The sequence below is a fragment of the Heterodontus francisci genome, chromosome 10, assembly GCF_036365525.1.
Source record: "Heterodontus francisci isolate sHetFra1 chromosome 10, sHetFra1.hap1, whole genome shotgun sequence".
NCBI lineage: Eukaryota > Metazoa > Chordata > Chondrichthyes > Heterodontiformes > Heterodontidae > Heterodontus > Heterodontus francisci.
This window is the reverse complement of record NC_090380.1, coordinates 121624567-121651962: the sequence shown is the minus strand read 5'-3', so window position 1 is coordinate 121651962 and position 27396 is coordinate 121624567. Positions and strand designations below refer to the sequence as shown.

Genomic DNA, 27396 nt, shown 5'->3' with positions numbered 1-27396 from the left:
CCGACCCATCTTCTCCCCATTTCCCTCAATCCCACCTACCCACCTTCTCCCCATTTCCCTCAATCCCACCTACCCATCTTCTCCCCATATCCCTCAATCCCACCTACCCACCTTCTCCCCATTTCCCTCAATCCCACCTACCCATCTTCTCCCCATATCCCTCAATCCCACCTACCCACCTTCTCCCCATTTCCCTCAATCCCACCTACTCACCTTCTCCGCATATCCTGCAGTCCCTCCTCTATAGATCACATCTTACTGGTGTCTTGACTCCACTTGCACTCTCCATTTCAGTGTTCTTCCCTGGTAACTCATATCCGCAACAGGCTTACCCTTCAGATGTAAAGTGCCCCCTAAGGGGGGGCACAGTGGCGCAGTGGTTAGCACCGCAGCCTCACAGCTCCAGGGACCCGGGTTCGATTCCGGGTACTGCCTGTGTGGAGTTTGCAAGTTCTCCCTGTGTCTGCGTGGGTTTTCTCCGGGTGCTCCGGTTTCCTCCCACAAGCCAAAAGACTTGCAGGTTGATAGGTAAATTGGCCATTATAAATTGTCACTAGTATAGGTAGGTGGTAGGGAAATATAGGGACAGGTGGGGATGTTTGGTAGGAATATGGGATTAGTGTAGGATTAGTATAAATGGGTGGTTGATGGTCGGCACAGACTCGGTGGGCCGAAGGGCCTGTTTCAGTGCTGTATCTCTAATCTAATCTAATCTAATGTGGTTATTCTAATGTCTAAGCTGTGTCTCCTGGGAGTTGAATCTTTAACCTCGGTGAAGAATTTACCTCGAGCAGTTTTGCCTATTCTCTTCATACCCTTAAAAATTTGAATTGGGCCAAGCACATTCCAAAGAAAACCCCTCGAGATGGAATCACCTTGGTTTTCCCCTTGGCCTCTTCTCCAGAGCAGTAATGTCCTTCCTTTGATGTGTGAGTAGAAGTGAGGACATTTGATAGAGTAAATATGGAGAAACGGTTTCCACTGAGGAGGGTCAGTAACCAGAGGACAAAGATTTAAGGTAATTGGCAAAAGTTTCAGGGATGATATGACAATAATTTTTTTATGCAGCATGTTGCTGTGATCTGAAGGCTGCTGAAAATAGATTCAATAGTAACTTTCAAAACAAAATGAATACATACTGAAAAAGGTAAAATTTGCAGGGCTATGGGGAATGGGTAGGAGAGTGGGTCTAAATTGGATAGTTCTTTCAAAGAGCCAGTACAGGCACGATGGGCCAAATGGCCTTGTTCTGTGCTGTATCATTCTATGATTTAATGACACTCCATATAGGAGCCTGACAACAGCACAACCCCATGTCACACGTGACACATTCATTTGCTAATGCAGTTCATATGAAATTGACTGAGTGACAGGAAACAAAGAGTAGTGATTAATGGATGTTTTTCAGGCTGGAGGAAGGTTTGTAGTGAAGTTCCCCAGGGATGAGTGTTGGAACCCTTGCTTTTCCTGATATATATTAATGACCTAGATTTTGGTGTACAGGGCACAATTTCAAAGTTTGCAGATGATAGGAAACTCGGAAGTATTGTGAGCTGTGAGGAAGATAGCATAGAACTTCAAAAGGACATAGATAAGTTGGTGGAATGGGCAGACAGGTGGCAGATGAAGTTCAATGCAGAGAAATGTGAAGTGTTTCATTTTGGTAGGAAGAACATGGAGAGACTATATAAAATAAAGGGTTCAATTCTAAAGGGGGTGCAGGAGCAGAGGGACCTGGGTGTATATGTGCATAAGTCATTGAAGGTGACAGGACAGGTTGAGAGAGTGGTTAATAAAGCATACAGTATCCTGGGCTTTATTAATAGGGGCATAGAGTACAAGAGCAAGGAGGTTATGTTGAACTTGTATAAGACACTAGTTCAGCCTCAGCTGGAGTATTGCATCCAGTTCTGGGCACCGCACTTTAGGAAAGACGTGAAGGCATTGGAGAGAGTGCAGAAAAGATTCAGGAAAATGGTTCCAGGGATGAGGAATTTCAGTTATGAAGATAACAGTTAGGACTGTTTTCCTTGGAGAAGAGAAGGCTGAGAGGTGATTTGATAGAGGTATTCAAAATCATGAGGGGTCTGAACAGAACAGATAGAGAGAAACTGTTCCCACTCATGAAAGAATTGAGAACGAGAGAGCACTGATTTAAAGTATTTGGTAAGAGAAGCAAAAGTGACATGAGGAAAAACTTTTTTCACGCAGCGAGTGGTTAAGGTGTGGAATGCGCTGCCTGAGAACGTGGTGGAGGCAGGTTCAATTGAAGCATTCAAAAGAGAATTAGACAGTTATATGAAAAGGAAGAATGTGCAGGGTGACGGGGAGAAGGCGGGGGAATGGAACTGAGGGAATTGCTCTTTCAGAGAGCCAGTGCAGACACGATGGGCCGAATGGCCTCCTTCTGCACTACAACGATTCTGTGATTAACCAGCTGACCTGTAAAGTGCATTCATATTATCACATCATCAGCTGAGGCTGGGGATTAAGTCGGGAATCCTGGAGCAGGAATCCTGTCCACACAACTGTTGTTAATACTGAAGAATGTTCACTTACGTTGGGTTCCCAGTAGCACGACACTCTAGCCTCAATTCATCTCCCTCTCGTGCAAAGTTCCTGGAGAAATCAATCTTCACCGAAGGTACATCTATAATAAATCAAAAAAAGGCATGAGATAATGTGTGCTGATTTGATAAATATCACACAGGAACATAGGAACAGGAGTAGACCATTCAGCCCCTCAAGACTGTTCTGCCAAACAATGAGATCATAAAAGTAGAAAAAGATCATGTGACCTAACTCCATAACCCTTAATAACTTTATCAAACTCAGATTTAAAATTAACAATTGATCTAGCATCAATTGCCATTTGTAAGAAGGGATTTCCAAGCACCATCCATTGTGTGGAGAAGTGTTTCCTAATTTCACTCCTGAACGTTCTGGCTCTAATTATTAGACTCTGCCACCTAGTCCTAGACTCCCCAAACAGTGGAAATAATTTCTCTCTATCTACCCTATCGGTCCTCCTTAATATCTTGGAAAATTTGATCAAATCATCCTAAACTCTAGGGAAAACAAGCACATTTGGGGTACGTGGTCACACAGAGGTAGTGGAGTGCAGAAAGCATTGTCATTATGGTGAGTTGCACTCACTTGTTGTCAGTTGTAGCTCAGTGGACAACACTCACTCTAATCCACAAGGTGGTGGGTTTGATTCCCATTCTGAAGACTTGTGCCTTTAATCCAGCCTGGTATTACCAATGCAGTACTGAGGGCAGGCTGCACTGTTAAAGGTGCAATATTTTAAATGAGATGTTAAACTGAGGCGCCATGTGCTTTCTTCAGGTGAACCTAAAAGATCCCAAGGCCCCAATTTAAAGACAAGCAGTGAGTTCCCTCCGATGCCCTGGCCAATGTTAATCCCTCATCCAACATCACTAATAATTATCTGAACGTTATCATATTGTTGTTTTTGGAACCTTGCTGTTTACAAATTAGCTGCTGTGTTTCCTTGGGGGTATTAAAGGCTATGGGAAGTGGGATAAGAGTGCTTGGATCACATGGAGAAATATCCTGTTGTAGTTTTGGCCTGTTCCTGTGCTGGAACCTTCTATGCTTCTATTAGGCAGTGCCATCTTGTAAAGGAAAGAAACTTAAACAAATAACATGCAGCAGAAAATTCCTTTCCACAATTGTCGGAAAGTAAAAGGGCTAGCTTTAGCTATGGTAGGGCACCTAATGACATCAGTCGTCTGTTAGAGTTACCTGTATACCCCTCAGCTCAAACAAATGATGCTCATGATTGCTGCGAGTGTGAGCTGACAATGGCACAGTGAGGGAGGGTATCAGGACATCTGGGACCTGAGTGAACATAGCAAGAAACTAGTCCAGAGGCCTGAACTCATGATCTGGATACTTAGGTTCAAATCCATTGACAGAAGCTGGGGAATTTAAATTCACTTAATAAATAAATCTGGAATACAAATAATGAAATCTCAATAATGAAACTACTGGATTGTTGTAAAAACCCACCTGGTTCACTAATGTCCTTTAGGGAAGGAAATCTGCCAACCTTACCCGGTCTGGCCTACATGTGGCCCCAGACCCACAGCAATGTGATTGATTCTTAACTGCCTCTGAAATGGCCCAGCAAGCCACTCAAGAAGGCAGCTCATCACCACCTTCTCAAGGGCAATTAGGGATGGGCAATAAATGCTGGTCTTGCCAATGATGCCCACATCTGATGAATGAATAATAAAAAATGAATTAAGAGCACAAGAACTAAGAAGGAAATGTAAATGAGAGTGGGTGATTCAAAGTCAATCTTCAAAATTAATAACCTGAAGAACTGAGACTCCACATTTGTAATAGTTAGATTTCAGTGCCGGAAGTTGAATCATAGAAGGTCGAAGGCACAGAAAGAGGCTCCTTGGCCCATCGTGTCTGTGCCAGCCGAAAAACGAGCCACCCAGCCTAATCCCACTTTCCAGCATTTGGTCTGTAGCCCTGGAGGTTACGGCACTTGACGTGCATATCCAGATATCGTTTAAATGAGTTGCGGGTTTCTGCCTCTACTACCCTTTCAGGTAATGAGTTCCAGACCATCACCACCCTCTTAACCACTTTATCGACCTGTGCTGCTACCTTCAGGGATCTGTGGACACGCAGTCCAAGGTCCCTCACCTCCTCTACACCTCTCAGTATTCTCCCATTTATTGTGTATTCCTTTGCCTTGTTTGACCTCTCCAAATGCATCACCTCACACTTCTCTGGGTTAATTTCCATTTGCAACTTTTCTGCCCACCTGACCAATCCATTGATATCTTCCTGCAGCCTACAGCAATCCTCCTCGCTATCAATCACATGGCCAATTTTTGTGTCATCTGAAAACACCTTGATCATTCCCCCGACATTTAGGTCCAAGTCATTAACAATGATCATGTTAAATGGGTACCAGTGCTGCAAATTATCAGCTCTAACCATCTGCAGCAGATTTAGTTCCTATCTACTGCGCAAACACAGCAATACAGCCTTTGCTCCATGTCCCTTTACACCCCTACCCAACAAAATATCTATCCAAAAGCAAAAAAAATCAGTCCATCTCAGTCTTGAAAGCTTAAATTTTCCCAAAATTAGCAGCGTTTTTGTGGGAGAGAGTTCCAGATTTCCACTCCTCTTTATGTGAGGAAGTGCTTCCTGACATCACCCTGAACAGCCTGGCTATAATTTTAAGGTTATGTGCCATTGTTCGGGACCATGGTTGTCCGACATATGGCTGGCGGGCCAGAGTCCGGCCATCCAAAGGTTTCCATCCGGCCCTTGGGTGTAAACTGTGGAATGTCAAGCACCTCGGTGGGCAGCTATAGGTTTCTTAGGATCCCACTCCCACACCTGGCAGTGCCCAGCACAGAGGCATTCACAGCCAGCTTCTATTTTGCACATTTGTGGTGAGTGCACAGGTGGGCAGTGGAGAGCGAGGAATGGCAAACGTGAGGCTAGAGACACACACAGAAAAAGAGCAGGGGGAGGGGACAATGGGAAGGGGGGAAGAGAGACAGATGGGGGAGACACAGACGGGGAGAGAGAGAGAGACAGATGGGGGGGAGAGACGGGGAGAGAGTAAGAGTGAGGGAAAGGGGGGAGAGACACGTGGAGAGAGAAACAGTGCGAGAGACAGAGGGGGGAGAGAGGGGGAAACAGATGGAAAGACGGGGGAGCGGGGGAGAGAGGGGGAAAGAGAGGGGTGGGTAGTGAGACAGAGATCAAGATCACTCCTGACAGATGGACATCTATCCGGAATACTCTATATCGCTACAAGTGTGTGGGTAGAGATTGACTACTTGTGCAAGCAAAATTAATGCCAGGTATCTCAACATGGTGACAAGAAAGTAAGTCAATAAATTAGTCTTCTCATTTAAAGCTTCTTCACAAAAATGCATGTTTGTTACTGTTTTGATAGGAAGATAACATTTTAATGCCTTTATCTTTCCAAAATTTTCTCACCAGCCCCCAATGTAGGACAAAAATTGTAATGTGGCCCCTCCATGGGAAAAGGTTCGGCACTCCTCTTCTGGACTCTCCCCACCAGAAGAAATAGTTTCCCTCGATCTACCCTATCAAATCCTTTATTCATCTTAAACATTTCATTTAAATCAGCCCTAAACCCTCTAAACTCGAGAGAATACAAAAGAGATTTCTGCAACCTCCCTCATAATTTAATGAAGCTCTTGCAGCATTTAAATAAGCAAATTGGATAATTAGTGTCACTCTGACCTTTGCGTCAGGAGGAGAGGCTGCTCACAGTGTAGTTAAGTGAGGATCTCTGCTTCACTCAGTGTCCTGTTGATCACAAAGCTCCCTCCATGTCCATCATAGTTGGCCATATATTGTTTCCCCCATGCGCCAACTTAATGACCTTACATCACAGTCAGGCCAGAGTACTTGAGCAGAACAGTGTTGGAGTTGTTGGTTGCAATACACAGCATTCCACCCTTGCTCCAGCACAGGCACTGTCCTTTAACCTCTGGGATTTACACTCAAATCCAGCCTACATTGAAAACTGTTATCATTCTGCTGCCTCTTCAAATCATATGTAAAATAAATTTGAACAGATTCAAACCAGTAACCTAATTTGGCACAAAATGGGACCATGTAAGTGTTTCACAGTGAGAGGCCCCGGGATATCTGAAAAATGTTGCAATAATTTGTAAAACAATGCTCTTATGAGGCTGGAGCTGAGGTATTGGGCTCAAGGAAAGAGAAGTTTTCTTGATCTTTATTCCTGTGGAGGGAGCTTTACTCTGTATCTAACCCCTTTTTTTTTTTGCATCTAACCCCGTGCTGTACCTGCCCTGGGAGTGTTTGATGGGACAGTGCAGAGGGAGCTTTACTCTGTATCTAACCCTGTGCTGTACCTGTCCTGGGAGTGTTTGATGGGACAGTGCAGAGGGAGCTTTACTCTGTATCTAACCCTGTGCTGTACCTGTCCTGAGAGTGTTTGATGGGGACATTGTAGAGGGAGCTTTACTCTGGATCTAACCCCGTGCTGTACCTGCCCTGGGAGTGTTTGATGGGACAGTGTAGAGTGAGCTTTACTCTGTGTTTAACCCTGTGCTGTACCTTCCCTGAGAGTGTTTGATGGGGACAGTGTAGCGAGAGCTTTACTCTGTATCTAACTCCCTTTTTTTTTCTTTTTTTTTCCTGGAGAGTGTTTGATGTGGACAGTGTAGAGGGAGCTTTACTCTGTATCTAACCCGTGCTGTACCTGTCCTGGGAGTGTTTGATGGGACAGTGCAGAGGGAGCTTTACTCTGTATCTAACCCTGTGCTGTACCTGCCCTGAGAGTGTTTGATGTGGACAGTGTAGAGGGAGCTTTACTCTGTATCTAACCCGTGCTGTACCTGTCCTGGGAGTGTTTGATGGGACAGTGTAGAGGGAGATTCACTCTGTATGTAACCCTGGGCTGTACCTGTCATGGGAGTGTTTGTTGGGACAGTGCAGAAGGAGATTCACTCTGTATGTCACCTGTGCTTCATTTCCAGCACCAATGTCCTCATGTTGATCAGCACAAAAACTAAAAGAAAATGTAAACAGAACCAGGACTGTGTGGTTGTTGCTGTTGAATAGCATCCCCAAATTGTGAATGGGCTGTGGTTAAATGGAACCTAATCCCATCATCTGAGGATCTATCTGTGTATGATCCTGCTGTTGGTAGAACCTCGTTCAGGCAGGAACTAATTGTTGATATAATTTTCCGACAGGTATCTAATTTCAGCTGAAGTATGTTATTATTCTGGTCTGCAGTGCCTGTGGTGTAAGATTCAGCATTGATATTCAGATAGTAGGTTTGGTTTTCACAGGGAGTCCAGCTACTAATAAACCATCTGCTGGGGCGGAGGAGCTTTCTTCTTTCTTCTGAAAATTCAATGTAGATTTAATCAAAAGGGTTGCCCTGCAGACCACTCACTGCAGTACTACAGTGTGGCAAAACACACACGAGAGTTCTCTCACACTGTAATATGTGCAGTGGCTGGCCTCTCTAGGCAGTTAAACTCTGGCTGCAATCTGAATCAGGGCAAGTTGTTTTCAGTTCTATCCAGCAAGGTTACAATGGGTAATAAAGGTCAAGGAGGCCAATGAGAAAGCAGTTTGTAGCTGATTGGTCTAGGATCTGGGGAAAAGGAAGGTCTGAGAAAGTGAGCACACTTGCAGTACTGTGCACAGTTCTGGTCTCCATACACCTCAGTACAGCATACTTCTCACAGTCCATATTTTATAGAATAATCCACCACTCCTACTTTCTATTCTATATATTAAACCATCCCAAGGTCCAGTACTTTATAAAGTTTCATGACTCATGGTATCACACATATATTACACACACCAGACAAACAAAAAAACACTCAGGACAAACAAGGAGGTTGTATATTACTTGCAAAATAAGAATTTAAATGGAGTGAAGCAGCAAAGGGATCTGGGAGTACAAATACACAAATCACTAAAAGTAGCAACACTGGTTGAGCCAGTGCAGACATGATGGGCTGAATGGCCTCCTCCTGTGCAGTAACAATTCTGTAATTCTGTGAGGTTAACAAGGCCATAAAAACAGCAAACAAAGCACTGAGGTTCATTTTTAGAGGAAGAGAATTGAAAAGCATAGAAGTTACGTTAATGTATGGAACCTTGGTTAGACCACACTTGGAGTACAGTGTTGAATTCTGGGGCTAAAAGTTGGATCATTAAGTTGCCCATTAATGGACAAAGAGATTGCGATGTGCAATTGCCCCATGCCTGATGGAAGTAGCACAGGCAGCATACAAACTTTGTTCAGCAGGGGGCTCGGGTTCGTGTGAGGCTCACACGAATTAAAGCTGGCCTCTTAAAGGGGCGGTACATTCTAGCTGCAGCACATAGTGGAAATGGCTGGGAAAGAGTCCCTGGGCAGGAAGAAACCTGAGCAATGGAGCAGCAGGACAGACAGAGAGCTCCAAGGTTCTCTGATGCACCGCTGCAGGTCTTAATGCAGGAGGTGGAAAGGAGAGAGTTCATCTTTATACAGGGGCCAGGAGGTCTGCCAGATAAACAGGTAGATGAGAGTCGGAGCAGAAAGCCACAGAGATCAATGCCAGGAGTCCAGCCCCGAGGACATGGATACAGCACCGGAAAAAAGTTCAATAATCTCACACGAGTGGTCAAGGTCAGTGAATGCAACTTCAAGTTCGATCTCCTACCCACCACAGCACCAACCTCACACACTGCTTAAAGCACCACCTGTCATCGTTCACCTAGCAGCAATCTCTAGCAATCAGGGCTCATGCCTACCATTCATGGGCTTAAACTCTCTCCCACTGCAAGCCTCACATCCACATCTTTCAGCTTCCATATATTACCAGCTATTCAGCAATGACAGGCATATCACCCAAATGCATTGCAGTGCACTCACAGACACTCTTTCCTTTTTCTTGTAGGTCAAGGTGCACATAAAAGGAAGGAGTAGAAAAGAACTGGCAGCGGACAGGCACAGCTGCATGTGCCAACTCCCTGGAGTACTCCTGCTGAGGACTCAGATGAGGACTTTGCTAGGGCAGCGTACTGGAAAAGACTAATGGGCGTGCATACTGAGATGCTGGGTGGATTGGCAGTCCTGTCGTAGAGCCTGTTGTCACTGTCGTGGAGCATCGAGGAGTCTGGCTCCAACTTGGCACAGGTCTTCACACTGAGCTTGGAGCTCATCCAATCCAGGACCCAGCCATGATGCAGCATCTGATGACTGATGTCTCAGTTTCTACTGTAGCACATGCAGAAACCACTACGATCCTGAGGTCTCTGCTTGTTGCCATGTAAGCCCAGCCCCAGCTTGGTGCCATGCAGGATCACACTGCTCCCATCATGGCTGTGGATAGGAGGAGGCCATTTAGCCCCTCAAGCCTTTTCCACCATTGTAAGGGGTAACATATTGGCATGGATAGAAGATTGGCTAACTAACAGGAAACAGAGTAGGCATAAATAGGTCATTTTCTAGTTGGCAAAATGTAACAAGTGGTATACCACAGGGATCTGTGCTGGGGCCTCAACTTTTTACAATTTATATAAATGACTTAGATGAAGGGACCGAAGGTATGTTTGCTAAATTTGTTGATGACACAAAGATAGGTAAGAAAGTAACTTGTGAAGAGGACATAAGGGGGCGACAAAGGGATATAGAGTGAATGCATGCATGGGTGATGTTGTGAACATTTTGGGTGATTATTGTTTAATAAATATTTAATCTTCCATTTTAAGCACACAAGAAAACCTGTCACTGTCTGTTTATTTGACCAACAAAACACAGGGGCTGAAACACTACACAAAATGCTACCTGTGGTCAGTTGGGAGGTGACCAGTAGAAACCAGCCATTTCCCACTTGTCCATTACAACAATAGCTGGTAGGATACTGAGAAGTGTAGAGGAACAGAGGGGCCTGGATATGGATGTCCACAGATTCTCTGTCTAAAAGGCAGGTAGAGGCAGACACCCTCATCACCATTAAAACATTCTTGGATATGGATTTGAAGTGCCGTAACCTGCAGGGAGACGGACCAGGAACTGGAAAGTGGGATTAGGCTGGAAAGCTCTTTATCGGCCAGCACAGACATGATGGATCGAATTTTCTATGTTTCTATATTTAAATTGCTATTTGTGGAAGTGTGTTCTGAACTTCTCCCACCCTTTATGTGCAGAAGTATTTCTTAATTTCATTCCTGAAAGGTCTGGCTCTAATTTTTAGACGATGCCCACTAGTCCTAGACTCCCCCACCAGCAAACATAGTTTCTCTCTGCCTACTCTATCTATTCACCTTGATATCGTGAAAACATTGACCAGATCACCCCTTAACCTTTAAATTCCGGGGAATACAACCCATCTCCTTCATAATTTAACCTCTGGAGTCCAGGTATCATTCTGGTAAATCTACACTGCATTTCCTCCAAGGTCAATATCTCCTTCCTAAGGTGTGGTACCCAAAACTGCTGACAGTAACTCCAGGTGTTGTCTGTTATATGTTTGGCTCTGTGTGCTGCCACCTTTTTGAGTCTGCCAGAGAAGTTCTTAGACTGTAATATTTAAACATTCATACATATTTCATAACAACTATATACACTCCACACTAGTCTGTGTGTATCCTTCCAAAGCCACACTGGAGCTGTTCTCGAGTCTCTCCCACATGACCCATGACATCATGGTGGTCAGTGATCTTTATATTCTCTCAAGATCAACCCTTTCATAATCTTATTCTACACGGTCTAATCAGAGTTTTGTATAGCTGAAGCATAATTTCTACTGTTGCGACCGAGGCTGGAGGGGTGCACTGTCTCTCTAGTTCCACCTCTCCACGCGTCACAACATATATTTAAATCTTTACCCAGTTACCGAAACAGCCAATTACATACTCATTTTATTTCAGAATAAAATCCACCAACCAGGTTTCTTTAATAAACAACAAAAATGATTAATTTATTATAAAACAAGACATATTCAGTAACGAAGCAAAGCATTAACACATGGATTGAAATAATGAAAGTTCCCTTCTAACTTAGCCCAACACACACACAAACACATACACACACCGGTTGAAGAAAAAATAAAGAGGTTTTCTCTGCAGAATCACTTTACTTGGCCAAATACTTGTTAATTCTTGAAAAAAAAAAGGATAAGAATGATGGAATGATGTCAGTTGTCCCTTTACTCCAGCATCCCAAATACGCATACACAGCTGTCAATGGGATCTTTTTGGAGCAGTTCTCTTCAGGCGACAACGAGGATTATTCTGGCAGGCTTTCCAGGAGAAATGCGGCATCAGGGGTTTCAGCTATCACACACTGGATTCTCAGGGGTTCTCAGAGAGGTGGAGAAAAGGATGAACTGGTGTCTTCTCTCTTAGCAGGCTTACCCCCAACAGACTCAAAACAATATTCAAAATGAAACCAACTCTTGTCCACCATAAATCTTGAAATGTCACTTCTCTGTATAAACAACTCCCCCCAGTCACTAAGGCTCCTGCTGTTGATTTAGCTTAAGACATGTGACATCCAGTGGGAGTTTTTAAACAAAATCTCAAGTCCTTCCAGTGATCTTTTTAAAAAAAAACAAAATCCAGCATCTATGGAATCTGTTCAGTCTTTCAAATGAATACATTGCCACTATTTTAAACGTGAGTCCTCATAAAATATTTTTAAAATGGAGGCATTTTCATAACACTACGCCCTTATATTCTAGTCCTCTTGATATGGAGGCCAGCATTCCATTAGCTTTTTTGATTATTTTCTGTAAATGTTCATGACATTTTAATGATCTAGGTACCTGGACCCCCAAGTCTCTTTGGACCCCCACTGTTTCTAGCTTTTCCCCATTTACGAAGTACCCTGTACTATCCAACATGGATGACCTCATTTTCACTGTACAGCAGACATCTCAAGGTTCTGGAGAGATATCACCAGTGGTGCCTCTGCAAGATCCTGCAAATTCAGTGGCAGGTCAGACACTCCAATATCAGTGTCCTCTCTCAGGCCAACATCCCCAGTATTGAGACACTCAATATGTAGATAGGCCGACTAGAGGGGAGACTATGTTGGACTTGGTGCTTGGCAACGAACCAGGCCAGGTGGCAGATCTCTCGGTGGGAAAGCATTTCGGTGATAGTGATCACAACTCCCTGACCTTTACTATAGTCATGGAGAGGGACAGGAGCAGACGGGATGGGAAAATATTTAATTGGGGGAGGGGGAATTACAATGCTATTAGGCAGGAACTGGGGAGCATAAATTGGGAACAGATGTTCTCAGGGAAATGCATGACAGAAATGTGGAGGTTGTTTAGGGAGCACTTGCTGCGACTGCTGGATAGATTTGTCCCGATGAGGCAAGGAAGGGATGGTAGGGTGAAGGAACCTTGGATGACAAGAGATGTGGAACAGCTAGTCAAGAGGAAGAAGGAAGCTTACTTAAGGTTGAGGAAGCAAGGATCAGACAGGGCTCTGGAGTGTTACAAGGTAGACAGGAAGGAACTGAAGAATGGACTTAGGAGAGCTAGAAGGGGACATGAAAAAGTCTTGGCGGGTAGGATTAAGGAAAATCCCAAGGCGTTCTACACTTATGTGAGGAACAAGAGGATGACCAGAGTGAGGGTAGGGCTGATCAGGGATAGTGGAGGGAACTTGTGCCTGGAGTCGGAGGAGGTAGGGGAGGTCCTAAATGAATACTTTGCTTCAGTATTCACTAGTGAGAGGGACCTGGTCGTTTGTGAGGACAGCGTGGAACAGGCTGATATGCTCGAACAGGTTGAGGTTAAGAGGGATGATGTGCTGGAAATTTTGAATGATATGAGGACAGATAAATCCCCGAGGCCAGACGGGATATACCCAAGGATGTTACGGGAAGCGAGGGAAGAGATTGCTACGCCTTTGGCGATGATCTTTGCGTCTTCACTGTCCACTGGAGTAGTACCGGATGATTGGAGGGTGGCAAATGTTGTTCCCTTGTTCAAGAAAGGGAATAGGGATATCCCTGGGAATTATAGACCAGTCAGTCTTACGTCAGTAGTGGGCAAATTATTGGAGAGGATTCTGAGAGACAGGATTTATGATTATTTGGAAAAGCATAGTTTGATTAGAGACAGTCAGCATGGCTTTGTGAGGGGCAGGTCATGCCTCACAAGCCTTATTGAATTCTTTGAGGATGTGACAAAACACATTGATGAAGGAAGAGCAGTGGATGTGGTGTATATGGATTTTAGCAAGGCGTTTGATAAGGTTCCCCATGGTAGGCTCATTCAGAAAGTAAGGAGGCATGGGATACAGGGACATTTGGCTGTCTGGATACAGAATTGGCTGGCCCATAGAAGACAGAGGGTGGTAGTAGATGGAAAGTATTCAGCATGGAGCTCGGTGACCAGTGGTGTTCTGCAGGGATCTGTTCTGGGACCTCTGCTCTTTGTGATTTTTATAAATGACTTGGATGAGGAAGTGGAAGGCTGGGTTAGTAAGTTTGCCGATGACACAAAGGTTGCTGGAGTTGTGGATAGTGTGGAGAGTTGTTGTAGGTTGCAACGGGACATTGACAGGATGCAGAGCTGGGCTGAGAAGTGGCAGATGGAGTTCAACCTGGAAAAGTGTGAAGTGATTCATTTTGGAAGGTCGAATTTGAATGCGGAATACTGGCTTAAAGACAGGATTCTTGGCAGTGTGGAGGAACAGAGGGATCTTGGGGTCCATGTCCATAGATTGCTCAAAGTTGCCACCCAAGTTGATAGGGTTGTTAAGAAGGCGTATGGTGTGTTGGCTTTCATTAACAGGGGGATTGAGTTTAAGAGCCGCGAGGTTATGCTGCAGCTCTATAAGGCCCTGGTTCGACCACACTTGGAATATTGTGTTCAGTTCTGGTCGCCTCATTATAGGAAGGATGTGGAAGCTTTAGAGAGGGTGCAGAGGAGATTTACCAGGATGCTGCCTGGACTGGAGGGCATGTCCTACGAAGAAAGCTTGAGGGAGCTAGGGCTTTTCTCATTGGAGCGAAGAAGGATGAGAGGTGACTTGATAGAGGGGTACAAGATGATGAGAGGCATAGATAGAGTGGATAGCCAGAGACCTTTTCCCAGCGTGGAAAGGGCTATCACCAGGGGGCATAATTTTAGGGTGATTGGAGGAAGGTTTCGGGGAGATGTCAGAGGTAGGTTCTTTACACTGAGAGTGGTGGGTGCGTGGAATGCACTGCCAGCAGTGGTAGTAGAAGCAGATACATTAGGGACATTTAAGCGACTCTTGGATAGGTACATGGATGATAGTAGAATGAAGGATAGGTAGTTAGTTTGATCTTAGAGTAGGTTAAAGATTCGGCACAACATCGTGGGCCGAAGGGCCTGTACTGTGCTGTACTGTTCTATGTTCTATGGTCATGGCTAGTCAGTTATGTTGGGTGGGCCACATCGTCCGCATGCCTGACACAAGACTCCCAAAACAAGCTTTCTACTCTGAGCTCCGTCACAGCAAGAGGTTACCAGGAGGGCAGAGGAAACGCTACAAGGATATCCTTAAAACCTCCCTGAAAAAATATGACATCTCCACTGATTCATGGGAATCTCTTGCCCGAGACCGTCCAAGATAGAGGAGAAGCATCCGCGAAGGTGCCAGCCAGTTCGAACAACGTCGACATGTCCAGACAGCGACCAAGTGCAAACAGTGGCAGGAGTGTTTGGAATTTCGAGCATCCCATTCACTCGTCCCACCAAACACCACCTGTCCCACCTGTGGCAGAGTCTATGGATCCAGAATTGGACTATTCAGTCACTTCAGGACCCACAACCCTGGAGTGGAAGAAAGTCATCCTCATTCCCGAGGGACTGCCTAAGAAGGAAAGATAAGGATGACCTCACATTTTCCTACATTGAAATTCCATTTCCCACAGTTTTGTCCATTCACTTAATCTATTAATACCTCTTTGTCATTTTATGCTTCCATCTACATTGTTTACAATGCCATCTATCTTTGTGTCATTGGAAAATTTGATATGTGGCTTTCTATCCCATCAGTGGTGGGTAAGGTTTTAGAAACAATAATCAGGAACAAAATCAACAGGCACTTGGAGAGGTTTGAGTTAATTAAGGATAGCCAGCACAGATTTGTAAAAGGCAGATCATGCTTCCCTAATCCAAATGAATTTTTTGATGAAGTAACTGAGAAAGTTGATGAGGGGATTGCAATGAATGTTGTCTATTTAGATTTTAAGAAAGATTTTGACAAAGTGCCATATGAAAGGCTGGATAATAAAATTGAGGCTCATGGAATAGGAGGGTCAGTGTCAGCTTGGATAAAAAATTGGCTGAAGGTCAGAAAACAGTGAGCCGTGGTAAATGGTTATTTTTCAGACTGAAAGATGGTAGACAGTGGTATTTCCCAAGGGTCAGTGCTAGGATCACAACTTTTTTGATATATGTAAATCACGTGGATCTTGGAATACAGAATAACATTTCAAAATTTGCAGATGACACCAAACCTGGAGAAGTGGCAAACAGTGAGAAATCAACTGCAACAGGGCATAGGCTAGCAGAATGGACAGACAAATGGCAGATGGAATTTAATACTGAGAAATGTGAGGTGATGCATTTAGGCAGAAAGGATAGGGAAAGATCATTTAGACTTAATGGCGCAGTTCTAAATAGTGTGCAGGAACAGAGGGACTTGGAGGTTCATGTGCATCGATCTTTGAAGGTGGCAGGACATATTGAGAGAGTGGTCAGTAAACATATGGGATCTTGGGATTCATAAATAGAGGCATTGATTACAAAAGCAGGGAAGTTATGAACCTTTATAAAGCTCTGGTTAGGCCCCATCTGGAATATTGCATCCAGTTCTGGTCACCACACTTTCGGAAGGATGTGAGAGTCCTTGAGAGGGTGCAGAGGAGATTTACCAGAATGGTTCCAGGGATGGAGGATTTTAGTTTCAAGGTTAGGTTTGAAAAGCTGGGTTTGTTCTCCTTAGAACCAAGGAGACTGAGGGGAGATTTGATTGAGGTGTACAAGATTCTGACAGACTTATATAAGTTAGACAAGGAAAGACTGTTCCCATTAACTGATGGTACAAGGACTAGGGGAAACAGATTTGAGATTTTGGGCAAAATTTGCAGAGGGGAATGTGAGGAAGAACTATTTTATGCAGGTGAGCATTAATGATCTGGAACTCTCTGCTTATGAAAGTGGTGGAGGCAGAGATAATCAATGATTTCAAAAGGAAATTGGTTAGACTCTTGAAGGAAATAAACTTGCAGGGCTACGATGATAGGGCAGGGGAATGGGACTGACTGCATTGATCTAGGGAATGGCTTCCTTCTGTGTTATAAGTGACTCTATGACTCTAGTACTCAAAGGAGTATTCAGGTTTTCACAGCAGTCCAGCAATCTGTACCCTGGTAGATGATGAGGATTGCAGAGTGGGGAAGTGGCAGTGGCTCCGTGGAGCTTGAATTTAGTGCTCTATCTCAGGATGGCAGCATTCGTGATCCCATCACTGCCACTCCCCCAGTTCTCTTGCTGTTGCCTGTCAGCCAGCCAGCCAGCCCAGACTGCTGCCACCCATGCTGAGGTGGTGTAGCCTGAAGCCAGGCCCTTAAGGCCCAGAGCTGTTCGAGGGCATCCTACAAGGCCATTGCAGTCTCACCAGTGAAAGTCAACAGTCTTCCGCAAACCATGTTTCAGACACAGAGTTAGCACTGCATAAGAGCAATAGGGCAGGCAATGCCATCAACAAGACAGACGCTAAGGAAAAGCACAAGGGTGAACAGTTGAGTACAGTATTGGAAGAGATGTTTGGATATAATTGATATGAGATGGTTGGTTTGTGGTGTCTTTTATGGTTTTGGACAAGAAGACACTGTCATGGGGCTGGATTTTACCTGAAGCAGACAGGAATTCACCACCGACGTAAAAGTCGGTGGCGAACCCGCTTCCGCCTAGCCCGAGGATCCGTCCAGCATTTTGCGGGTCCCCACGGGTTAATTGTCTCGAGGAGGGACTTCCACCCGTTTGAGGGAGGAAGTCCCACCTCAGTGAGCTGCCAGCCAATCAGCGGGCCGGCAGCTCTTAGTCCCAGCAGCCTCTCGGAATGGTGGCCACTGCTGGGACTGCAGCCCAGCCGACCTGATGGAGCCAGGAGTCCAGGTAGGTTGGGCATGCCTCACCAGGGAGATCGGTCCTTTGCCATAAAGTGGGGCGGAGGAGGGAGTGGGGCAAGTAGGCCTCCCGGCGCCTCCTGCTCAATTTTGCGCTGCCCCATGCCACCATCCGATCGCTGGGGCGGTGTAAAATTCAACTCATGGTCTCTGACAGTCCTGCAGTCTCTATAGTATAATCTGGGGATAATAGGAGCAGACAGAGGAACAGTCTGTACTGCCCAGTATATGTAGATTAATAACTAGCTGGGAGTGAATTACCAGACTATAATTCAATTGAACCTCATGTTGACTCTTCACATATTATGAGCTCCTGAAATGAAACGATTGAACTGACTGCTAGGCATCTACAGTCAATGTAATATCAACTCAGTATTGCTTCCACCACCTTTCAGGCAGCGCATTCCAGATCACAACAGCTTTGTTCTTCTCCCAATTATCTTCAATCTGTGTCCTCTGGTTACTCACCCTTTGGACTTTACCAGCAGCTGTCAGCTGGTTAAAGAAAAATATTGAATGCCAATGTTTCATGTTTAGTTAAAGAAGCAGGCAATATCTTTGATCCTAGATTAGAATAATTTGCTGATTTAAATTATTGATGGCCAAAACAACGTAAATGGCCGGGATTACCTCAATCAGAAGAAGCTAAGTCCATTGTGAATGACCAGGTACACCTGAATTTAAGAATATATTTGCCAAAATGTAGCTGCCGGGCCATTGGGTAAATTTAAGGAGGAAATAGACAGATTTTTAATTAGTAAAGGGTTGAAGGGTTATGGAGAATGGGCAGGAAAGTGGAATTGAGGCTGAGATGAGATCAGCCATGATCATATTGAATGGCGGAGCAGGCTCGAGGGGCTGAATTGCCTACTCCTGCTCCTAGTTCTTATGTTCTTATGTGAAAAACTTGTGAAGTGAGTGAAGAGTAGGCAGGAGGGTAGGGTAGGGTAGGGTAGGTGGTGGCGTAGTGGTATTATCACTGGACTAGAAACCCAGAGATCCAAATATTGATTTGGGGACATGGGTTCGAATCCCACCACAGCAGAAGGTGGAATTTGAATTTAATTAATAAATTTGGAATTAAAAAGCAAGTCTAATGATGGCCATGAAATCATTGTCGATTGTTGTAAAAACCCATCTGGTTCACTAATGTCCTTAAGGGAAGGAAATCTGCTGTCCTTACCTGGTCTGGCCTACATGTGACTCCAGACCCACAGCAATGTGGTTGACTCTTAAATGCCCTCTGAAATGGCCTAGCAAGCCACTCAGTTGTACCTAACCACTACAAAGTCTATAAAAAGGAATGAAACCGGACGGACCACCTGGCATTGACCTAGGCACCGGAAACGACAACGGCAAACCCAGCCCTGTCGACCCTGCAAAGTCCTCCTTACTAACATCTGGGGGCTTGTGCCAAAGTTGGGAGAGCTGTCCCACAGACTAGTCAAGCAACAGCCTGACATAGTCATACTCACGGAATCATACCTTACAGACAATGTCCCAGACACTGCCATCACTATCCCTGGGTATGTCCTGTCCCACCGGCAGGACAGACCCACCAGAGGTGGTGGCACAGTGGTATACAGTAGGGAGGGAGTTGCCCTGGGAGTCCTCAATATTGACTCTGGACCCCATGAAGTATCATGGCATCAGGTCAAACATGGGCAAGCCCTCCCTCAGCTGATGAGTCAGTACTCCACCATGTTGAACACCACTTGGAGGAAGCACTTGGCAAGGGCACAAAATATACTCTGGGTGGGAGACTACAATGTCCATCACCAAGTGTGGCTCGGTAGCACCACTTATGACTGAGCTGGCCGAGTCCTAAAGGACATAGCTGCTAGACTGGGTCTGCGGCAGGTGGTGGGGGAACCAACACGAGGGAAAAACATACTTGACTTCGTCCTCACCAACCTGCCTGCCGCAGATGCATCTGTCCATGACTGTATTGGAAGGAGTGACCACCGCACAGTCCTTGTGGAGACGAAGTCCCACCTTCACATTGAGGATACCATCCATCGTGTTGTGTGGCACTATCACCGTGCTAAATGGGATAGATTTCGAACAGATCTAGCAATGCAAAACTGGGCATCCATGAGGCGCTGTGGGCCATCGACAGCAGCAGAATTGTACTCAACCACAATCTGTAACCTCATGGCCCGGCATATTCCCCACTCTACCATTACCATCAAGCCAGGAGACCAACCCTGGTTCAATGAAGAGTGCAGGAGGGCATGCCAGGAGCACCACCAGGCAGACCTCAAAATGAGGTGTCATCCTGGTGAAGCTACAACCCAGGACAACTTGCATGCCAAACTGCGTAAGCAGCATGCGATAGACAGAGCTAAGCAATCCCATGACCAACGGATCAGATCTAAGCTCTGCAGTCCTGTGAATGGTGGTGGACAATTAAACAATTAACTGGAGGAGGTGGCTCCACAAATATCCCCATCCTCAATGATGTGAGAGCCCAGCACATCAGTGCGAAAGATAAGGCTGAAGCATTAGCAACAATCTTCAGCCAGAAGTGCCGAGTTGATGATCCATCTCGGCCTCCTCCTGAAGTCCCCAGCATCAAAGTTGCCAGACTTCAGCCATTTCGATTCACTCCGCGTGATATCAAGAAACGACTGACGGCACTGGATACTGCAAAAGCTGACAATATTCCAGCAATAGTACTGAAGACCTGTGCTCCAGAACTTGCTGCTCCCCTAGCCAAGCTGTTCCAGTACAGCTACAACACTGGCATCTACCCTGCAATGTGGAAAATTGCCCAGGTATGTCCTGTACACAAAAAGCAGGACAATCCAACCCGGCCAATTACTGCCCCATCAGCCTACTCTCAATCATCAGTAAAGTGATGGAAGGTGTCATCAAGAGTGCCATCAAGCGGCACTTGCTTAGCAATAACTAGGCTTGGGCTGATAAGTGGCAAGTAACATTCGCGCCACACAAGTGCCAGGCAATGACCATCTCCAACAAGAGAGAATCTAACCATCTCCCCTTGACATTCAACGGCATTACCATCGCTGAATCCCCCACTATCAACATCCTAGGGGCTACCATTGACCAGAAACTGAACTGGAGTAGCCATATAAATACCGTGGCTACAAGAGCAGGTCAGAGGCTAGGAATCCTGAGGCGAGTAACTCACCTCATGACTACCCAAAGCCTGTCCACCATCTACAAGGCACAAGTCAGGAGTGTGATGGAATACTCTCCACTTGCCTGGATGGGTGCAGCTCCAACAACACTCAAGAAGCTCGACACCATCCAGGACAAAGCAGCCCACTTGATTGGCACCCCATCTACAAACATTCACTCCATCCACCACCGACGCACAGTGGCAGCAGTGTGTACCATCTACAAGATGCACTGCAGCAATGCACCAAGGCTCCTTAGACAGCACCTTCCAAACCCGCAACCTCTACCAACTAGAAGTACAAGGGCAGCAAATATATGGGAACACCACCACCTGCAAGTTCCCCTCCAAGTCACACACCATCCTGACTTGGAACTATATCGCCGTTCCTTCACTGTCGCTGGGTCAAAATCCTGGAACTCCCTTCCTAACAGCACTGTGGGTGTGCCTACCCCACATGGACTGCAGCGGTTCAAGAAGGCAGCTCACCACCACCTTCTCAAGGGCAATTAGGGATGGGCAATAAATGGTGGCCTGGCCAGCGACGCCCACATCCCATGAATGAATTTAAAAAAAAGAAACCACAGTAAATGTTCCTGTTGTAAGGGGTAAATGGTTGAGGTATGAAATGAGCATTTTGCAACTGTCTTTACCAAGGAAGAAGATGCTACCAAAGTAGGGGCATTTTGCTAGTGCTGTTGGGGAGGGTTTAAACTAGTTTGGCGGGGATGGGGACCTGAGGGTCGATTCAGTTGGGACAGAATCAGAAAAGAAAATGGAAGGCTTAAAATTAATGGATGAGTCTGGAAGACAGAGGAAACAAAGGTTAGAAGATAAAAAAAAGAGTTTGGCAGTGCTCAAGGGTATCTATTTCAATACAAGAAGTATAGTAAATAAAGCAGATGAGTTGAGGCACAGATAGACATGTGACAGTATGATATCATAGCTATTACAAAAACATGGCTTAAGGAGGGACAACGTTCCTGGTTGCAGGGTTTTCAGACACGATAGGGAGGAGGATAAGAAAGGAGGGGGAGTGGCAATTTTGGTCAAGGGAACTATTACAGCTGTGAGGAGGGATGATATGTTGGAAGGTTCATCAAATGAGACCATATGGATTGAGTTAAGGAACAAAAAAGGGACAATCACACTGCTGGGAGTGTACTATAGAGCTCCAAACAGTCAGAGGGAGATAGAAGAGCAGATATGCAGGCAAATCTCTGAGAAGTGCAATAACAATAGGGCAGTAATAACAAGGGATTTTAATTAGCCCAATATTAACTGGCATAGTTTTAGTGTGAAAGGAATAGAACATAGAACAGTACAGCACAGTACAGGCCCTTCGGCCCATGATGTTGTGCCGAACCTTTAACCTACTCGAGGAACAAACTGCCCACATACCCTTCATACTACTATCATCCATGTACCTATCCAAGAGTCGCTTAAATGTCCCTAATGTATCTGCTTCTACTACCACCGCTGGCAGTGCATTCCACGCACCCACCACTCTCTGTGTAAAGAACCTACCTCTGACATCTCCCCGAAACCTTCCTCCAATCACCTTAAAATTATGCCCCCTGGAGATAGCCCTTTCCGCCCTGGGAAAAAGTCTCTGACTATCCACTCTATCTATGCCTCTCATCATCTTGTACCCCTCTATCAAGTCACCTCTCATCCTTCTTCGTTCCAATGAGAAAAGCCCTAGCTCCCTCAAGCTTTCTTCGTAAGACATGCCCTCCAGTCCAGGCAGCATCCTGGTAAATCTCCTCTGCACCCTCTCTAAAGCTTCCACATCCTTCCTATAATGAGGCGACCAGAACTGAACACAATATTCCAAGTGTGGTCGAACCAGGGCTTTATAGAGCTGCAGCATAACCTCGCGGCTCTTAAACTCAATCCCCCTGTTAATGAAAGCCAACACACCATACACTTTCTTAACAACCCTATCAACTTGGGTGGCAACTTTGAGCGATCTATGGACATGGACCCCAAGATCCCTCTGTTCCTCCACACTGCCAAGAATCCTGTCTTTAAGCCAGTATTCCGCATTCAAATTCGACCTTCCAAAATGAATCACTTCACACTTTTCCAGATTGAACTCCATCTGCCACTTCTCAGCCCAGCTCTGCATCCTGTCAATGTCCCGTTGCAACCTACAACAACCCTCCACACTATCCACAACTCCAGCAACCTTCGTGTCATCGGCAAACTTGCTAACCCAGCCTTCCACTTCCTCATCCAAGTCATTTATAAAAATCACAAAGAGCAGAGGTCCCAGAACAGATCCTTGTGGAACACCACTGGTCACCGAGCGCCAGGCTGAATACTTTCCATCTACTACCACCCTCTGTCTTCTGTGGGCCAGCCAATTCTGTATCCAGACAGCCAACTTTCCCTGTATCCCATGCCTCCTTACTTTCTGAATGAGCCTACCAAGGGGAACCTTATCAAACGCCTTGCTAAAATCCATATACACCACATCCACTGCTCTTCCTTCATCAAAGTGTTTTGTCACATCTTCAAAGAATTCAATAAGGCTTGTGAGGCATGACCTGCCCCTCACAAAGCCATGCTGACTGTCTCTAATCAAACTATGCTTTTCCAAATAATCGTAAATCCTGTCTCTCAGAATCCTCTCCAATAATTTGCCCACTACCGACGTAAGACTGACTGGTCTATAATTCCCAGGGTTATTCCTATTCCCTTTCTTGAACAAGGGAATACCATTTGCCACCCTCCAATCATCTGGTACTACTCCAGTGGACAGTGAAGACGCAAAGATCATCGCCAAAGGCACGGCAATCTCTTCCCTCGCTTCCCGTAATATCCTTGGGTATATCCCGTCTGGCTCCGGGGACTTATCTATCCTCATGTCTTTCAAAATTTCCAGCACATCCTCCCTCTTAACATCAACCTGTTTGAGCATATCAGCCTGTTTCACGCTGTCCTCACAAACGACCAGGTCCCTCTCACTGGTGAATACTGAAGCAAAGTATTCATTTAGGACCTCCCCTGCCTCCTCCGACTCCAGGCACGTTACCTCCACTATCCCTGATCAGCCCTACCCTCACTCTGGCCATCTTCTTGTTCCTCATATAAGTGTAGAACGCCTTGGAATTTTCCTTAATCCTACCCGCCAAGACTTTTTTATGTCCCCTTCTAGCTCTCCTAAGTCCATTCTTCAGTTCCTTCCTGGCTACCTTGTAACCCTCTAGAGCCCTGTCTGATCCTTGCTTCCTCAATCTTAAGTAAGCTTCCTTCTTCCTCTTGACCAGCTGTTCCACATCTCTTGTCATCCAAGGTTCCTTCACCCTACCATCCCTTCCTTGCCTCATCGGGACAAATCTCTCCAGCAGTCGCAGCAAGTGCTCCCTAAACAACCTCCACATTTGTGTCGTGCATTTCCCTGAGAACGTCTGTTCCCAATTTATGCTCCCCAGTTCCTGCCTAATAGCATTGTAATTTCCCCTCCCCCAATTAAATATTTTCCCATCCCGTCTGCTCCTGTCCCTCTCCATGACTATAGTAAAGGTGATCACAGTCAGCGAAATGCTCTCCCACCGAGAGATCTGCCACCTGGCTTGGTTCGTTGCCAAGCACCAAATCCAACATAGCCTCCCCTCCAGTCGGCCTATCTACATATTGAGTCAGGAAACCTTCCTGGACACACCTGACAAAAACTGCTCCATCCAAACTATTTGCACTAAGGAGGTTCCAATCAATATTAGGGAAGTTGAAGTCACCCATGACAACAAACCTGTTACTTCTGCACCTTTCCAAAATCTGCCTCCCAATCTGTTCCTCCGTGTCTCTGTTGCTATTGGGGGCTCTATAGAAAATTCCCAACAAAGTGACTGCTCCTTTCCTGTTTCTGACTTCCACCCATAATGACTCAGTAGACAAACCCTCCTCGACGACCTCCCTTTCTGCAGCTCTGACACTATCCCTGATTAGCAATGCCACTCCCCCACCTCTTTTACCTCCCTCCCTATTCCTTTTGAAACATCTAAACCCCGGAACATCCAACATCCATTCCTGCCCCTGTGATATCCAAGTCTCCGTAATGGCCACAACATCGTAGCTCCAAGTACTGATCCATGCTCTAAGTTCATCACCCTATTCCTGACACTTCTTGCATTAAAATAGACACATTTCAACCCATCATACTGGCTGCAACTTTGCCCTGTCAACTGTCTAACCTTCCTCACTGACTCTCTGCACTCTGTATCTGCCTGTTCAACAGCTACCCCATCCACTGATCTGTAGCTCCGGTTCCCATCCCCCTGCCAAACTAGTTTAAACCCTCCCGAAGAGCGCTAGCAAATCTCCCGCCCAGGATATTGGTGCCCCTCCAGTTCAGATGCAACCCGTCCTTCTTGTACAGGTCCCACCTTCCCCAGAAGGTATCTCAATGATACACATATCTGGATCCCTCCCTCCTACACCAGTTCTGTAGCCATGTGTTCAGCTGCACTCGCTCTCTGTTTCTAGCCTCGCTAGCACGTGGCACCGGTATCAATCCTGAGATTACTATTCTGCTCGTCCTGCCTTTTAGCTTCCAACCTAACTCCCTATATTCGCTTTTCAGGTCCTCATCCCTTTTCCGAGCTATGTCATTGGTACCGATGTGTACCACGACTTCTGGCTGCTCCCCCTCCCCCTTAAGAATCCCGTAGACTCGATCCGAGACATCCCTGACCCTGGCACCCGGGAGGCAACATACCATCCGGGAAGCTCGTTCGAGGGAGCAGATTTCTTGCGGTGCATTCAGGAGAACGTTTTTGCCCAGTATGTGGAAAGTCCAACAAGAGAGGGTGCAGTTTTAGACTTAGTTTTTGGAAATGAAGATGGGCAGGTGGAAGGAGTGGCAGTGGGAGAGCATTTTGGTGATAGTGATCATAATTCAGTCAGCTTTAACATAATTATGGAAAAGGACAGAGATAGAACAGGAGTTAGAGTTCTCAATTGGGGCAAGGCCAATTTTACTAAACTGAGGAGTGATTTTGTGAAAGTGGACTGGAAACAGCTACTTGAGGGTAAATCAGAGTCAGAACAGTGAGAGGTATTCAAAGGGGAGATTCAAGAGGTTCAGGGTAAACATGTTCCCACAAAGAAAAAGGGTGAGGCGGCCAAATCTAGAGCCCATGGATGACAAGGAGCCTATAGGGTAAGATAAGGCAGAAAAGGAAAGCTTATGTCCGACACCAAGAACTCAATACTACAGAAAGCTGAGAGGAGTATAGAAAGTGGAGGGGTGAAATCAAAAAGGAAATTAGGAAAGCAAAGAGAGGGCATGAAAGAATATTGGCAAGCAAAATCAAGGTGAACCCAAAGATGTTTTATCAATACATTAAGAGTAAGAGGATAACTAAGGAGAGAGTAGGGCCCATAAAAGACCAAAAAGGTAACCTATGTGTAGGAGTGGAAGATGTTGGTATTGTTCTTAATGAATACTTTGCGTCTGTCTTCATAAAAGAGTGGGACGATGCAGATATTGCAGTTAAGGAAGAGGAGTGTGAAATATTGGATGTGATAAACATAGGGAGAGAGGAAGTATCAATAGGATTAGGATACATGAATGTTGCTAAATCACCAGGGCTGGATGAAATGTACCCCAGGCTGTTAAAAGAAGGAAGAGAGGAAATAGCGGAACATCTGACCATCATTTTCCAGTCCTCACTGGATACAGGTGTGGTGTCGGAGGATTAGAGAACTGCTAACGTTGTACCTCTGTTTAAAAAGGGAGCAAGTGATAGACCGAATAATTACAGGCCAGTCAATCTAACCTCAGTCGTGGGCAAATTATAGGAATCTATTCTGAGAGACAGGATAAACTGTCACTTAGAAAGGCACAGGTCAATCAAGGATAGTCAGCATGGGTTTGTTAAAGGAAGATCTTGTTTGACCAATTTGTTCGAATTTTTTGAAGAAGTAACAAGGAAGATAGATGAGGGTAGTGCAGTTGATGTGGTCGACATGGATTTTCGCAAGGCTTTTGACAAGCTCCCACAGTCTGAGAGTGTGGTGGAGGCAGGTACAGTGAGTGTTTAGGATCTGGAACGCACTGCCTGAGAGTGTGGTGGAGGCAGGTTCAGTGAGTGTTTAGGATCTGGAATGCACTGCCTGAGAGTGTAGTAGAGGCAGGTTCAGTGAGTGTTTAGGATCTGGAATGCACTGTCTGAGAGTGTGGTGGAGGCAGGTTCAGTGAGTGTTTAGGATCTGGAATGCACTGTCTGAGAGTGTGGTGGAGGCAGGTTCAGAGTGTTTAGGATCTGGAATGCACTGCCTGAGAGTGTAGTAGAGGCAGGTTCAGTGAGTGTTTAGGATCTGGAATGCACTGTCTGAGAGTGTGGTGGAGGCAGGTTCAGTGTGTGTTTAGGATCTGGAATGCACTGTCTGAGAGTGCAGGGGAGGCAGGTTCAGTGACTGTTTCGGATCTGGAATGCACTGTCTGAGAGTGTGGTGGAGGCAGGTTCAGTGAGTGTTTAGGATCTGGAATGCACTGTCTGAGAGTGTGGTGGAGGCAGGTTCAGAGTGTTTAGGATCTGGAATG

At 45.6% G+C, this 27396-nt stretch overlaps 1 protein-coding gene across 1 annotated transcript in view; it reads right to left on the bottom strand.

The window, feature by feature from the left end:
- LOC137374244 (cell adhesion molecule 2-like) overlaps positions 1-27396 on the bottom strand; it is a 912392-nt gene that overhangs the window by 249286 nt on the left and 635710 nt on the right. Inside the window, exon 7 of the mRNA XM_068040031.1 lies at positions 2560-2650. Coding sequence (XP_067896132.1) covers positions 2560-2650 — 91 coding nt within the window. The remainder of the gene's footprint in view (positions 1-2559; positions 2651-27396) is intronic.